This window comes from Poecilia latipinna, unplaced genomic scaffold, assembly GCF_001443285.1.
Source record: "Poecilia latipinna isolate Pla-1442-1.1 unplaced genomic scaffold, P_latipinna-1.0 Scaffold378, whole genome shotgun sequence".
Lineage (NCBI taxonomy): Eukaryota > Metazoa > Chordata > Actinopteri > Cyprinodontiformes > Poeciliidae > Poecilia > Poecilia latipinna.
In genome coordinates this window covers 359,134-375,094 of record NW_015112994.1, presented here as the reverse complement: position 1 = coordinate 375,094, position 15,961 = coordinate 359,134, and the positions used below count along the sequence as shown (strand labels likewise).

Below are 15,961 nucleotides of genomic sequence, written 5' to 3'. Positions count from 1 at the left end.
GGAAACTGTTCGTCTGAGGTAAAGTTACAAAATCTTTTTTATGTTTTGGACCTTCAAAGGTAGATATCTCAAAAATGATTTGTTAGTTTCAGCAAATGGTTAATTTATTGTTTAGTAGTTTGTTTGCTTTTTATCACATTTTGTCAACAGCATACGCTTGCCTAATGACTTTGACCCATGTGGCAAAAATGTATACACCAGTTTACTGTTGAGATTTGAGGCAGAGCAACAAACAGCCAGAGCTACAATGGAATGGTTCATCAAAGCCTCTTCAGGTTTTAAAATGATGCAACAGAAGCCCTGACCTAATTCACATTGGGGATCTGTGGCATAAACTGGAAATCACTGCACTTTTGTGAAAGTTTAATCTCTACAAACAGCTGCTTGTTAGAGCCACACCTCAAAAAACTTGCAGTTGTCTTATTAAAAATAAAAAAAAAAGAATTTCATTTACCTTCCACCTCCACCTGAACAGTTTTACCTCTACAAAATATAAAACTGCTCAAGGAATATGATTACTTTTACAATACACTGCATCTAAATGCACACTGTGTGGAACTTTGTTAATCTCTCACCGAGCTCTCATTGGGATGCAGTTTGCCAACATCTGGTTCAACCCAGATAAGATTCCGATCTCTCTCTGAAATGACCCACTGAAACCTGTCATGGAGAACAATCACAGAAGGCCAGCTGTAAAAATGGTGTTGAGGTAATTTCAAAGTAAAAATACAACATAGAAAAATGTCTGAGAACCAAGGGCAGAATGACAATCGGAAGATAACAAATCAGTCAACTAACTTGATGGGCACGCTGCTTAAATTCTTGATGGAATGGGTGTGCTCAGATTTTGAGCCGACAGCTGTAGCGCTGAAATGTAAACTGTTGCTATTTTCAAAAGACACACATGGCTTTTTTAAGGAGCTCACAACTGTCAGTTCCTAAGAAAGACAAAGATTTAACAGACCAATGTAATTGAGTTTTACCACATCATATGTTCCTGTGTCATGTGGTACCTTCGTGAATTGAGCTGCATTAAGCTGCAATGGTAAGTTAAACCCGTCTGTGGGACTATTCAGAGTGGGGACTGCTCCAATGGTAAGGATTTGGTGTTGTCCTGGCTGGATGAAACCACAGCCTGGTGACATATGCACAGACCTTGGCAAGTCACTGTTTGTTCTGTGTTTCAGGCAGAAGGTGAGAGGCTGATCGCTGTTGTTCTGCAGTAGCACGGTCCGATAGGAAATAACACTCAGAGGTGGAAACACCTAAAATGAACAAGGTGATAATAAATCAGTAAATGAATCTTTTACTGAGATGTATTAGAAACAATTTTCCGGGAAAAATAAAACACATTTCAACTGATACTCCTCGTTTTAGTTCGTTTTTCTAAACACTTCCAATTAAAATTGAGGACCTAAACCATAAAGGATATAAATTCTGTGTGGACAATCTGATGATGTCATATAAAAAAATACCATGTTACCAAACCAATATATTTTGTTCAGCACATTATCCTCATTTTGTTGTTGATTTATACATCTTAAAGAGGGTCACTAAGTAAAATTGACTTTTTGTCAGTCCAACACCACTAAGACCCATAAGAAGTAAACGGACGGACATTGTGGTGATGGCTTGCTAAAGCCGGGGTGTAGGAAAGAGCAGGAGCTTTTTAAACAGACAGTGGCCAATTTCAAGGCTATAATTGCAAAGTTAAAGTTCTTTTAAGTTATGTTTAATATATACAGTATTTTTAGAAAAACTGAAGTTTACATAGTTACTTTATCATGCTACAAAATAGCTCAAGGTGTCTAGAAAATACATAATACCATCCCATGTGTTTTTGTCATGGGATCTAGCAACAGCTGTAAAATGTGAGTTAAATAATTCTTTCATCTTACCACTTGCTGGGGCTTCAAAATATAGGATGGGGTGAAATGTTCTTTCCCTGGCTGAAAAGAGTGGCTAATGACTCTGACAGTCACACAACAAGGCAGACATGGAAGGACTTGTTCTGAAGAAGGATCCTCCTTTGGCATCTAGAGAGGCATAGTTAAAAATCAGGACATTGTTTGGTTTTTACAACAAGAAAAAACTACAAATCACAATTTGAAACATTTTGAATGAAAGAAAGTAGAACTGTATGGCAGAATATATTACTTTGAGTTATGTAGTATTACCTTACAGTATGCAAAGCACTCTAGCTCTCCTCCATGCAGGGCATTGATCTGTCTTGGTTCATATGTCACAAGCGCAGTGGTAGATTTCAGTGGGGCCAACTCAAATGATGAAGGAGTAACACAGAAAGGGGAATCTTGGATAACGGTCCACATCAGGCTTGAACAGAATCATTGCAAGTGTTTATATGTATATTTCCACAGGAAAAACATGATATTTTACTTTCATTGTGGCAACAAAACTTCCCTGACACCTTTAAATACCTGAGTTTTTCTTTGGTGTGATTTTTAAAGGTAACACACTGTGAGACAGCAGATGATGTAGCGATAAAGGATGTTGCTTTGTGATTAAACAGCAGTTCACTTGGTTCAGTAGATACAAATGGAAATGATGGCGAGAAGAGAGAATCCACGTGTTCTTCCCTGATTTCATTTGATTTCTCCATAGGTGCTGGAGGAATGACAGTAGCACTATTTCCTTCCTGATTAATGACAAATGTTAAAGAGTTAAAACAAACACTATGTCATTTTTATGAATTCTTACCTCTATATGTAACTAAGCTAAACTGGAAAATCTGTTTTTTTTTTCCTGTTTGTTTTTATTTTTTACCTCTTCTGTGGGTAAAGGCGCCCCCAGCTGTGTATCTGATGAGTTACTCATACAGCACAACTTATACTTGTACTCAACCAAGTGCTCAAGTGTTAATGCGACTGGCTTCTGAAAATCTGGGTGGCATGTACCAATCAAGTCCAGAAACAGAGGCTCCTGAAAGTATCAGTATCAGAAAAAAATATTCAGGAGGATCATCTGTTTGAATTTTGTAAGTACATCTGCACTTGCCCATTTTACCCTGAGGAGTATGAGACATGCCACTCTTCTGTGGTGTGGCATAGGTTGTGTGGGTTTGTAGGAGACATTGACTTTGATTTGGCCATATGGAAGCACAGTGCCACTTGCTGGTGAAACTCTAAAAACACTGTTTGCACTGTCTATGTCCCATTGGTAGGTAGCCTGAACAGGGGAAGTGTTCAGCAGTTCCACTGTTTGTACTGCCAATCTTTTTTCTTCAACACACCCAAAGTCGACCACAGAGGAGGACAAACAAAGTTCGGGACCTGAAAGCAAGAATGTTCTTTCAGAAATTAGAATATGTTTATTTTGTTTCCCCGATCCTTTTATTAAAAAAAAAAAAAGTAATGTTTTTATTTTAGTGAATGTCTCTTACCCAGACACTTTCCTATGAGTTTGACATGACTTTTGCTGAGTGACCCTCTATAATTCAGAGACAAGTACTCCACAGAGACTATGTCGACCTCAGTTGGAGAATAAGTAACCAAAACCTGGATGGAACCACCAGGCACTATTTTCTCACTGGTGACATCCCAACTGAAGTGTGATCCAAATATGGCTACCGCTCCAGGCAGTTGTGATAGAGAAAACCACACACTAACCTAACAGAAAGGAACAACAGGAAAAATGTGACAAAACCAAGAGTCTGATTTTTAGGTTTAGCATGAACACATGGTTACTACTTACAGGAGAAGGATTGAAGATTTCAAAATGTTTACTCAAACTGTGACCAACAGCCACAGACCCAAAGTCCAACTCAATATCACCGTGGATGATTTCCTCTTCTTCATTGGGAATTCTTAATTGAAGAAATGGATATTTGGCTGGAAAAAAAAATAGATTTAATTTTGCAAATAATGGTAGTTGTTGAAATACTTAGTAAACATGTAATTGTAGTTAATATAATGTACAGTTCTGGTCAGAAGTTTTGTATACGGCCTCATACACGTACATCTCAAAAAAATTTGAATATCATGAATTTATTTTTTTATCACTTGTTTTATGACTTGAAACTCATTAGTTATCTAAATTCATTATATATAGAGTTAAATATTTCAAGCTTTTGCTGTAGCTTTGATAATTATAGCTTAAAGATAATAAAAGCTTACAATTCAGAGTATCAAAAAATATGAGTACTGAGAAAAAGTTAAAATATTTGTAACTCATGGGGTCGCACCCTAATCCGCTGACTAACTGAAAACACCTGCAAAGATTTCCTGAGCCGCTAAAAGGTCTCTCACTATGGGTCAGTAGGATACACAGCTGACTGGAAAGATGTCCAGAATACAGTGAAACCACAAAAAGTCATTGATGAAGAAGAAAAAAATCCACTAAAGACACAGCAGATCATATTTGTCCTTCTACATCCCAATGCAAGTTTAGTCTCAGCAGTACCTATCCCTTGTAGAAGCACAGCGCAGCAGCTATCAGCTTTGCTGCCATCTTCTCCATATGTGCAGTGCACCTGCTGCTGGTACACCTGCGCCTCTAGCGGCTGAAAGTCCACCTCGATGACACACTGCTGACCGGGTTTTAGCCGGCCTTGTTCTGGACTGAGTTGGAAGGGAGCTGCACTATCCCATTTAAATGACAAATGAACCTTACTGGAGGAGGAAAATAAAGAAAACACAAGACAATTGAAGAGACAACAATGGCTCAAGAGAGACAGATGAAAATAGAACATACTTGACAAGAGTTCCTTGAAGATTATGAAAGAAAATCACACTTTTTATATATGCAGGGAAATGAAAATAAAAACTAAGAACAATCAAAGGTACCTGATATTTTTTAGTGGGAAACTGGTTAGTGTGTAGTGCTCAACAGCACATAGGGGGAGCATCACAGATTCGGGCACCTTCAGAATATGACTTGGAAGTACAGCATGCAGGCATACTTTAAAGCTTCCTTCAATAGCTTGAAACTGAATGCAGTCGTTATATCCACACTGCCCCATGCAATCAGACAGAAACAGAAACAAAATAAGTAACATAAAACAAAATAGTTAACAAAAGCTACACAGTTGGCCATTGACTACTTTTCTGTTTCTAATAAAGTTCAGGTGATCTTTCATTTAATTGCAGAATAGCCTACCTTTTGGAGAGGTTTAAAAGTGATGGGTATGGAGACTGAAGTCCCTGGGCTGAGAAGAACTACTTTAGGATTCAAAATTGAGAAAAACTTGGACCCTGGAGCACTGTGTTGAGAGAAGGGGAGGCTTTGTTGTCTTCTTTATCTGTGGCTTTGAGCTGTGTTTATGAGTTTGTATTACCTAATGTGCAGCTTCTGCAGCTTATTACGGATGTTCCTTATCACCAGTGTCTTGGTGTACTCTCTTCCAATGACCCAGTCCTTCCATGTCAGATCTAATGTGGTTTCTAGGCCTAAGAAGATGTTTCTTTGGAGAAGGGGTTCTATTTGATATTCTTTTACATCAGGGAGCTGGGATTCCTGCAGAGGAAAGAAGCATAGAATGGAAATTTGGAAAACTTTAAGGATTAATGACTAAAATAAAGGAAAAATCAGCTGCATTTAATACAGTTTACAGTGCACTTTGGAATCAATAAATTATTTTTGAACTGAACTGAATTTTGGAAAAGAAATATAAGTTAATCACATCCGAATGTAATTAAAGTAAAAAGGTGGTTCTGCAAAAATACTTACGTGGGGATGATTACAAATGCACACCACAAGTGTATCTTTTTATATATTACAAACAAACTTTTTAAACCCTGTATATGCTAAGGTTTACATACATTACACCAGTCCCCTTTTGAACTTCCGTAATCGGCATTCATTTTCTCAGTTTCAGTGAAGATATGCCTCTGTGAGTCTGAGCGTGTGTTTTGAACTTTACTTTGACGTCAGTCTCTCTGCCGGAGCGCTTCCATCGACAAAAAACAGACGCCAAACAGGCTGGACAGCGGGATTCAGCTAACATGGCTGTGGGTAGAGAGCAGCGCATTCATAATGGAAGGCATGGATATATCATTTTTGCGGGTATTACATAACGGTACAGTAACGTAAAACTCAACCACAAAAACACTCAAAAACACTCGAACATGGAGGGAACTCCACACAGCTGTTACAAAACCTTGCGTACTGTAACAATAACACGCCAGTCTTACCTTATATGGCTCTAACAACTAGCTAAGAGTAGAATTTCAGATAAAAATCCTCAGAGAAAGCGGTTAAGTTCCTTAGTTACGACGTTTCCATGACATTTCCATGACAACGAGTAAACGTTAGATTTGCGCAAGAATTACGGAATCCTGTGAGGATCATGTTGCTGCAGTGAACTTATTTCAACTTTGTAGCGCTATTAAATAGATGATTATAATCTACGTCTGAAATTTAAAGGATTAACTTACTATTATTATATCAAATGGAATGCATGTTAAATATGCATATTAAACTAAAAATTGAATTATGATATTTAAAAATTTGCTGAAAAAATATTGGCAGTCTATCTATAAAACGTATAAAACGTATTAGTGGGTATTATGACAATTATGATCAGCTTGTATCAAATTCATGTATTAAACCTCTCAGACATCTACAATTTTTTATATTGAACCCAAAGCGAGAAGACGTCAGACATGAATCTCCTCTAACGTCCGTTTTTAATATAGAAATTATATGCACACGGATGTCAGATAATATTTGAATCTACAAATTTATGATAATTTCACAAATATTAACTTTATGGAGAGTGTACTTTTATATATTGTCACTCGTAATACTATAAATTTCCAACAATGTATTTAATCTTCAGTGTTCAGTCATGAATTCACCTTATCATAAAACACTCAATGTATTGCACTTTTGTAAAAAAAAATAAATAAAAAAATAGATTGTACGTTAAAATAAAAAAAATCAGTTTAAAACAATACCAGGAGAATTCTATGTTAACTCGTTTTAAAACACTGTTCACTGGAAAGTATTTTGAGACTGTGACTTTAATTAAATTAACAAGCAATTTAACATGACAAAAACAGTCCTGTACAACATTTCTCACAAAAGTGTGAAGTAAAACACCAAGGGTTAACAGTTAAAAAGTGTTTACCACATGATTTTTTTTAATTCCAAAAGATAAAATGTTAAGTACTTTAAAATACAACATACTTTGTAGTAGACCAAGAAAATTGAATATTTAGGGACATGGTTCATGTGTTTCCATCTACAAATCTGTTTTGACTTTTTGCCCAAAAGTGTAACCAAGAATAAAATAAGTATATCTTGTTTAAGTGCATACAAAATAACAGTTTGTTTATTGTGTGTAATCTGCTTTATTGCCTCTGTAGAAGGTCACTTCTTACAAACATAAACATAAAATCTTGTATGCTTGTCTTTAAATTGTAAGGGAAAAATGAACTTTAAATCAATGTGTAAAGGCTAAAGAGCACAACAATTTACTGACACATTTTTCTGCTGGAAACATGGAACTGTAGTTTGGCCTAAAACATCTTTTCCTCCAGGAGCTCTGCTGTAGTTACAAAACGCATAATAAATATTAAACCAAATAAACATATAGTAAGTACACATCCACAAATTCATCCTATGAAGAACTTCCACTTCTTTCTCTTGGAAGACCTTCCTCAATCTCTTCCTCAGAGTAAGAAGTGTAGATCCCTGGCCCACCACCTCCTCTGTATCTTGTGAAGGTGACAGAGCTCAAAGATGCTTTGCTCAGCTGTTTCATTTCTTCTATTCCAAACTCATCCTCCACCTCTCTCTGCCTTTCATCTTGCAGGCTTGAGCTGAGGGAGATGTGATGATGTTTGAGACTCTGTATGTCCATTGTATTGTCAGCTGTTGCAATAACTTGATCCCTCGCTTTGCGACTTCTCTTCCACTTCATGCGTCTGTTCTGGAACCAGATCTTCACCTAAAACACACAAGATGATTGAAGCTTGACATCACCTTCTTTTCAGTTTGAAATATATTTTTTTTTTTGGTAAATTGTCCTGAAATACATATCACTGTTTTACTTCACTTAATAGAAACAGGACAAAAACTATAAAAATACTGAAGTGTGGTATATAATGCCAAACATAACACTACATTATCACAGTATAGCTTACAAATAACTTATCAAATTACAATAATGCACAATATTTGTATCCACTATGCTATATATTGCAGTCATAATCAGTAAATTAGAATACATGTCTAAATGAGTCTTGTTTGTCAGAAAAATGGTACCTTTTGAAATAACAACCACTAAGCAGGTTTTAAGCCCAAATTTCTTTCTTTTTTTTTTCTTTTTTTAATAGTTTTTTTCTTATTGGTCTGATATAATAATCTAATTTTTAAATATGTTTTAAATTGCTGTAAGTGAAGAATCATCATCATTAACAGAAATAAAAGCTTCCAGACATCCTTCTGTGTGTAGTAATTTAATGTGTTTCACTTAATGATAAAGTTCCTAAAATATGTGGGCTTTTCAATAATGTTCTGATTTATTGACTGTGTCGGTACTGTGCCATACATTCAGTCCAGCTGTAATACATTATAGATGACATGTGCCACAATTTGAAAACAAAACAGCAAAATAGAATATTTTTTAAAAAATGCATTAAAATATAAATAGAAAAATATAATTATATCAAACAAGACCTGCCTGATTGGAAGCATTTTAAAGACATTCATCTTATAACACCTCAGAACATGTACCCTAATGACATTAAATAACATTTTACAAAGCAGAAATATTTCCTGTGTTTCTGACTGAAATGCATTTCCCACTTTCTAACCTGAGTCTCCGTCAGCATGAGTGAGGTGGCCACCTCGAAACGTTTGGGCCTGGACAGGTACTTGTTGAGCTTGAACTGATTTTCCAGTTCCAGCAGCTGCTGACTGGTGAAAGCGGTCCTGGGCCTTCGACACTTCCCCAGTAAGGCTCCCTGACCTGGTGCTAGGACAGAAACATAAACATCGTATTTATTATTAGTGATAAAAAAATAAACTGACGGCTCGCACTAAAGGTGTCAATCTGCCTGTAGGTAATAATGTCCCCTTGTTCCTAACATTTATTCCAATGAGTGATTGATTTTGGAGGTGGTAATAAACTCTACAGAGGTCCATCACATTAATGAAAACCCTGCATGAATAAACAGCTGATTAATGGAAGATCCTTTGCAGGTTTTACCTTGTTGGCAAAGAAAAAAAAAAAAAAAAAAAAAAAAACAAAACAAAAAAACAACATTATTGTGCCAAACCTATTTTTCTGTCAATCACAGCTGCACATCCAGAATATCAAGAAATCAAAACATAAAAAAAACAACTAAGTGGTTACTTGAAAAAAGCACACTACTAGTTTTTAAATGTAGCTATACTTTCTTCATCCCATAATTTCACTCTAATAAAAAAATGCTTCTTTTTTTACAGTAAATTTTCAAATGCTTCTCTTCAGAGGAAAAAAGTCTGGGAGATATTTGTTAACATGTTAATTTTAAAAGATGTATTATTATTATTATTATTATTATTATTGCTTAAAGCGTTTAGGTTAATTATAAAACTTTTAGAAAACAGACTGATATTTCGCAATGAACCCACCTACATACTCTCCAAATCTTGGCATCACAATTCCTCCCCTGACCCAAGGATCCACTGGAAGCATCGTGGCCATGCCGCCCCCCTTCGTGTGCTCCGGATGAGGCTGAACCAGCTGCGCAAAGGCTGGATACATCAAGGCAGGGTGCTGGCCTCCGAGGCCCGCCAGCGGATACATGGACGCCGGATGCATTCCAATAAGACCGACGTGTTGCAGAGAGGTGAATCCAGACGGAGACAGGTTGAGGAGATGCGGCTTGGACACAGTAGACAGCTGGGCTGGAGATGAGCTTGGATACTTTGGATGAGAAGAGGGCGAATCTGAGCCGCGCGTCGACGCTGGACTAATATCAGGGCTCCTGTTGTGAAACAGTCTCGGGGACACGCTGTCCCTGCCCGTTCCCCTGTCTGAATCTTGCGCCAGCAGCGCGTCAATGCGAAAGTTTTTGGACTTCTCCATGGCGATAGTCGTCCTCCTCCAAGACGCAGGCGGTACTTAGGTTTGAAAAAAAAGTAGAACGCTTCTTTTCTAATTGAGAAAATTAAATGTCACTTGTTGGTGCCAGTTGCTGCCTTTCCTTCTTGTGGAAGAATTGTCCCCTCTCTGACCAAGTCCACTTTGATCATATGCGTAAAAACCCCTTTCGCCCACCCCAGCAGTGAAAGGAAAAATTACTGGCACACAATTGTGCCATAAAATCTCCTCCCCCTGTGATTGGCCAGGGCACTTGCAGCACAGGGTCAGGACACTTACACTCTCTTGGATTATTGAGCACCTCTTTCAGCACACCCTTGAACTGTTCAGTTTGGCTAAAAGGAAGGAGCACATCACCCTTATCCTCAATATAGATTGTCAAGATCTACATTTTACATGTCTTTTCCAAATTAAAAGGTCACCACTTGTTTATATGGTCCCCATCTGTTCTGCTCTCATTCTGTCACTTTCTTACGTTCTCATTTAGCTTATCGCTGTGTTATCCATCACCTCATATGATCCCAGCTTTATGTGACGTTAATGTGTGGTTTTCTCACAAAACCTTTTAAAGCCATATATTACATTGCACCTGCATCTTTGGACACCTGCAAACAGTCTTGAAAACTATATTGGTGTAATTGCTGCAATCTCTGTGACAAAATTAATAATTTTACAGCTAATTCCTCATTAAACTTTATTACCTATTAAGGTTGACAGAAACAGAGCCACTCTTATCAACACCCACAGCAATGATTACCAGTCATCACCACACCACCGAGCACATAAAAAGGCAGTAAACTGATAGAAAGCAAACTTATTTTCTCCCCTTTGCAGAGGGGAGCCAAATATAAAGTGTGAACAGGTGACGCAAAACCAGTGTGCAGCGGATGTTTGGTGTTTATTCTCTCAGCCTATGCTACACTCGGAGAAAAACATAAATCAAGGTGCAGCTTCCCGTCAACCCGAACTACATCTGTTCTGTAAAAAAAAAAAAAAAAAACCAATAAGGGCTTCAGACTGAGTAATTAGATTTGTATTAAAATGTCCAAACTGTTTAGATGTGCGCTTGTGCCACAGTCATCAGTGGTGATTTCCTGCTAGGTATTACAGGGCTGATAAGAGGCCTGTCATATACCATGGGAAAACAAACTCTCTCATGTCAAAGACAAACACACCAACACCTGCTGGACTCAACAACGAACAAAGCAGCCACAGAGTTTAAAAGTGTGTATATGTGTGTACCGGCATGCAGATGCTAAAAAATATTCAGCTACAACCAACGTTATAATCAGACAATACATTTTTTTTTAACTGACATCATGCAGATTAGTTCAGATTAATGACAAGTGGGGATTTACCTAAATAGACTGACTTGAAAAGCATCCATATGCCATATCCAAAGAGCTGTTTGCATCTTGATGCATGCATGTGTGTTTTTCTTCTCTCCTCAAAGATCTGCCACTTGTACAGCATTCTGTTTGTAGTTGGAACTTGGAAATTCTGACTCCCGGAGAAGTCAAAAATGGAAAAATCAACAAGAACACGAGAGTCTGGAAATTTTTCAAGATCTGATACGGCAGCTCTTCGCATCTGTGGAGAAAACGTGTTATTTACAAGGCAAGGTTGTAGGAGTTCATCTAAAATCACTGTTACATGCAGCACCTGCAAAATAAAATAAAAAGCAGTGTTTGCATGTGGAAAGAACATCTTAAAATTATGCTTGGAAGAGGTACAGTACATGGGACTGTGCCTATTTACCTCCCACATGAGGAAGCCAGAATAGCCTGAGAGAGACCAGGGGACAACATACAAACCAAATGACCCCAGGCTGGATGTTGAATATAAAAGCTCAGATATCACATAAATTTAGATTCTGTGGATTAAAAGAGACGTGAACTTTTTTCACCAACATACTGAGCTGAGAGTGTGATTTATGATGATTAAACTTTTATGTTTTCACCTTTAACAAAAAAGGGCTTTTTCATTCAACTCTTACACATAAAATGAGCATCTTTTCACAAACAGATTCCAATCATAAATTGCTACTCTGAAATAAGTAGATGGGACAAAAATGGATGGTTTTCAAGGATACAGCTGAAGAATGAGGGTAAATAGACACTAAACAAGTATTTAATTATACTTCCTAAAAAAGAATTAGGGTATTAAAATAAATGGGTAAAATCTAATAATATGATCATGTGACAAACTCTAAAGCTGTATTACAGTTTTACTAGGACAATTCAAAAGCTGAAAATATAATTCAAAGCTTGAAGCTTTGAATTATATTTTCAGCTTTTATACTGCAACACAAAGTTCAAATAAAAATTAAACTGTCCTTTGCTTGGCAACAAACCTTTTGTCATTTTTTTGTGCTTCAAGTGGGGTTCAGTATCCACTAATTTGATCAGTTTAAAACGATAGTAAGTCACAAAGCTGGGAAGTCACTCGGCCCTTCTCCATTCATGTTTCCTCTTTTCAAACACAAATGAAAGCAAGTTTAACACAGTGGGCCATTTTCTTGAACCTTAAGCGGGAAAAGATCATCTTGTTGGTGGAAGGGAGAGCTGCAGAAATAAATCACTGACTTTAAACCAACAGTGTATTTTGACATCCTATTAATGATATTGGCAAACACATTTGAAGAAAAAAATAAAAATAAAAATAAAACAAAAGGGGAGATTTTTAAGATATGCGAATGCAAAGTAGTGCAATCTGTGAAGAGAAAATCAAATTCAGCATAATTTTTGCACAACTTCGACATACAAAACAAAAATGTTATGAACATATTCATTTGTGCAAAGAAAAACATAGACAATATAAAAAAACACCTTAAGCACCCCAGTTTTAAAAAGTAAAATAGAACCAAGTATCCCAGGAGATATTAGGTCAAGTGGAAAATCTTCTAAAATTCCCAACATATCCAGCACAAAAAAGCCTGTTGTTCTCCTGGTGCATGTGCCCCACTGTGGTATATTGTCCAATATCTGCTTTTTGTTTTCCATTGTTTCTATTGTCATACCCCTGTCTTGTTCTGATTGGTCTAATGGACCGCGGGGGAATAGAAAACTTCCTTTTTGAGCCGGGGTGGTCGTCTAGGGTTTCAAGGTTCTGTTTTGGTTTAAAACGGGTTGATTAATGGCAGCCATCACAACTGAGACTTGGGGATAATGAGGAGGACAAGAGGGAGGAACAGAGGAGGAGACTGGGAAAAGGAGGAGGGCTAAGGGGGGGAGGAGAGGTGAGATTGGAGGAGTATTACTCAGCACTGTAAAAGGCTGGGAGGACAGCACAGTTAGATAAGGATTCAGGGCAGAAGCGACAGGAGGAGAGAAGATGCACTAATTAGTTCTGAACAGGAGTTGGTGAATGAGAGGAGGAGACAGACACACGTAGAGCTGCTTAACACACAAAGACACGAGGTGCGACAGGGCAGCGGAGGAGTGGCTGCAGGGAGTAGTTAAACATCTGTTGCTCTGTGGAAATCCAAGGCTGCTCTGAAGGCTCACGCTTCCAAAACACTCATTACCCAAATGGCTTCCTTTAAACAAACACATAAAGGCTTTGACAAACAGCAGGAGATCCTTCAAGAAAACAGAATTTGTCTGGATTTTATAAATGATATTTTACAAAAAAAAAAAAAAAAAACACAGTCATTCATAATAGACCAAAGACATCTAAGCATACCATGGCTCTTCCTTTTATTTTAAATTGACATAATGCCTCCTTGCAGTTTGGAATCGTCGACAGATTGACTGTTCTGTTGTCTTCTTTAGTTGTAGGATAGAGTCAAACACTTTTAGTGGTATTGATGCATTTATAAACTTGGAAACATTCTTTAAACTCTTACATTGGTCACAATATAAAACAATAAAGCAGAGCTGCTTTTTGTGTGCATGTTGTAGATGAAACCTTTATTTGTGGCATATGTATGGTCCAACGTGAAACAATTTTGAACAAATCTGTGCAGTACTACAGTTTTTGTTGGGCCGTAATTATGATCCAAGCCTGGGTGAGGTCGTCAAAGAGCTGTACTCCAATTATCTTAAAGCTTTGCACTCTTTCTACTGAATGGTTATTGATGCTTATTATCAATAGTGATCATCTTCTGCTTTTGTTGGATTGAGGAACAGTTTGTCTTTAGGTCAGTCATCTAGCTTTTTCACTTCCTGCCTACACATTGACTTGTCATCCCAATGAATGAGCCCCACTGCTGCACATTAAAGGCTTAGGCTTTCCTTCTGTGTGCAGCCACAGTCGTGTATTAATTATGCAAATAATAGCAGACTAAGCATAAAATCATGAAATGGCCCAGTGGTCAGTGGGATGGAGTGCTCAAATAGCTTCATATTAGATAATCTCTGTAGACCAAAAAAATAGATTTATGGATGTGGTGAAACTGGACATGACGTTAGCTGGTTTGCGGGTACAGAGGATGTACTCGCAGAGGATTGGACTAAATGAAGACAGATGGTTTGCTGTGGTGGGAAAAGACAAAAAAAGGAGAGGTAAAAAACAATAATAATTTGCAATTAATAGAAATGTAAAAGGTCAGTGTTGTACTAAATCAGGTCAAATAACTGTAAGAGTTTTAGATTAAACATCAATTCACCAAACAAGGGAATGTATTTTGGTATTTAAGTCTCCCTGTAGAGTTTTAAATTATATTCAGAATCCCCATAGCATGAGTAATATGGTGGTGTAGAGACATTTAGAAATGTTTAACAGCTGGTTACCCACAAATTTCACTAAATGATTAAAAGTTCAGATGATAAAGTTTCCAGTTCCAGATGATAAAGTTGGTTCCATTGTAGTTACCTATTTTATTTAATGTGTCATTTAGTTTACATTTGTATTCTGTTTAGCACATTTTATGCTATTTTATCTAAGATTTCAATGACTTGTCCTCTGAAGCAAAACATCTGAGTTAGGTAGCAGTGCATAATGGGAAAACATCACACTGAATTCACGTGTCTCTGTTATTTTAAAAAATCTCAACTCGCAACAGGAGATAATTATTGTTCCTATTTAAGAAGCCTAAACTAAATACCACGACTTCAATTCAAAGTCACAAAAGCAAATCACACAAACAAGAGAAAAATCAAAGCAGTTTAGCTAAAGCCGTGTAGGGCAACAACAAAGTATAATCAATCACGTCTAGTCATCATTAAGTTATAGAAACTGCAAACTTTTAGAAGAACTGAAAATTGCCATAGAATGTGAGATTAAAATGCCTTATAGTGTAAGGAAAATCTTCAACAAATATCTGAAACCAGTTTTATATGGTTTGCTTCTTTTGCTCCTCCTTTCTTTTCATCACATGCAAGGTTTATGACTGATGTTCCATCTTTTCAGCGTGGAGACAGTTCAATTAGCCTTGTGGTTTGTGGACCCTCCCACCAATCCATGTTTGTGTTCTTTAATCAGCTCGGCTCCACGCCTGTGTGTCCACACGCATTCGTGTCTGCGTGCCCATGCGTGTGTGAAAGCTCCACGATTTGGTGATAAAGAGAACCACATAATTCTTCAACATCGTCTTGCCTGACACAATCCCATCAGCTCACCTTTATGCTTTTTTTCCCCAATGTTGCTCAGCTGAAGCGAATTCAGTGATGAAATGAACGCCGACTGTTCAGGGAAAAAAATAAATTAAACTACAGCAGGGAAAGGCTTGTAAATTCCAAAAATGAATTGCAGTGTTTTGATATTATTGCTAAGCTGTCTTCTGTCTGTTACGGTGTTGCTATTCTATGCATGATGATATATGTTGAAAAGCAATTTGGATAAAAGTAGTTTATGCCGGTCACTCATCCATTCTTTCTGCGGTGGAGACATTCATTTTACAGTTCTGCTTTTTCGTTGGGGTTGGTGTTACACACACGTATTGTTACTTAAAGGGAGAAAAATGTTAAA

The 15,961-nt window shown here is 37.3% G+C and overlaps 2 protein-coding genes and 1 long non-coding RNA gene across 3 annotated transcripts; 1 reads left to right on the top strand and 2 right to left on the bottom strand.

Annotated features, from left to right (window-relative positions):
- Nucleotides 1-575: 575 nt before the first annotated feature.
- On the bottom strand, nucleotides 576-5,960 carry LOC106950098 (coiled-coil domain-containing protein 108-like; the record flags this gene model as incomplete). The annotated part of the gene is made up of 15 exons (XM_015036750.1): nucleotides 5,778-5,960; nucleotides 5,294-5,472; nucleotides 5,116-5,218; nucleotides 4,803-4,969; nucleotides 4,420-4,628; nucleotides 3,712-3,848; nucleotides 3,401-3,626; nucleotides 3,025-3,290; nucleotides 2,785-2,940; nucleotides 2,439-2,656; nucleotides 2,178-2,334; nucleotides 1,899-2,036; nucleotides 1,014-1,265; nucleotides 799-938; nucleotides 576-660 (listed from the first exon to the last, which is right to left on the bottom strand). Coding segments are annotated over exons 1-15 (2,475 nt in total), but the record flags the coding sequence as incomplete, so codon positions are not given.
- A 994-nt stretch (nucleotides 5,961-6,954) lies between these two features.
- LOC106950099 (motor neuron and pancreas homeobox protein 1-like) lies at nucleotides 6,955-10,136 on the bottom strand. Its single transcript, XM_015036751.1, has 3 exons — nucleotides 9,580-10,136; nucleotides 8,778-8,938; nucleotides 6,955-7,909 (listed from the first exon to the last, which is right to left on the bottom strand). Exons 1-3 carry the CDS (start codon nucleotides 10,034-10,036, stop codon nucleotides 7,580-7,582), a joined length of 948 nt encoding a protein of 315 aa, XP_014892237.1. The 5' UTR covers nucleotides 10,037-10,136; the 3' UTR covers nucleotides 6,955-7,579.
- Nucleotides 10,137-14,448: 4,312 nt separating this feature from the next.
- On the top strand, nucleotides 14,449-15,710 carry LOC106950100 (uncharacterized). The gene is made up of 2 exons (XR_001425534.1): nucleotides 14,449-14,556; nucleotides 15,476-15,710. It is a non-coding gene; the product is annotated as an uncharacterized LOC106950100 (long non-coding RNA).
- Nucleotides 15,711-15,961: the final 251 nt, after the last annotated feature.

Excerpts from the sequence above, each read along its gene's own strand:
- LOC106950099 (XM_015036751.1), bottom strand. The coding sequence starts at position 10,036 with ATGGAGAAGTCCAAAAACTTTCGCATTGACGCGCTGCTGGCGCAAGAT. Across the intron at positions 8,939-9,579 it reads AAGATTTGGAGAGTATGTAG|CACCAGGTCAGGGAGCCTTA; the intron begins GTGGGTTCATTG and ends TTTCTGTCCTAG. Across the intron at positions 7,910-8,777 it reads TCATGCTGACGGAGACTCAG|GTGAAGATCTGGTTCCAGAA; the intron begins GTTAGAAAGTGG and ends TGTGTGTTTTAG.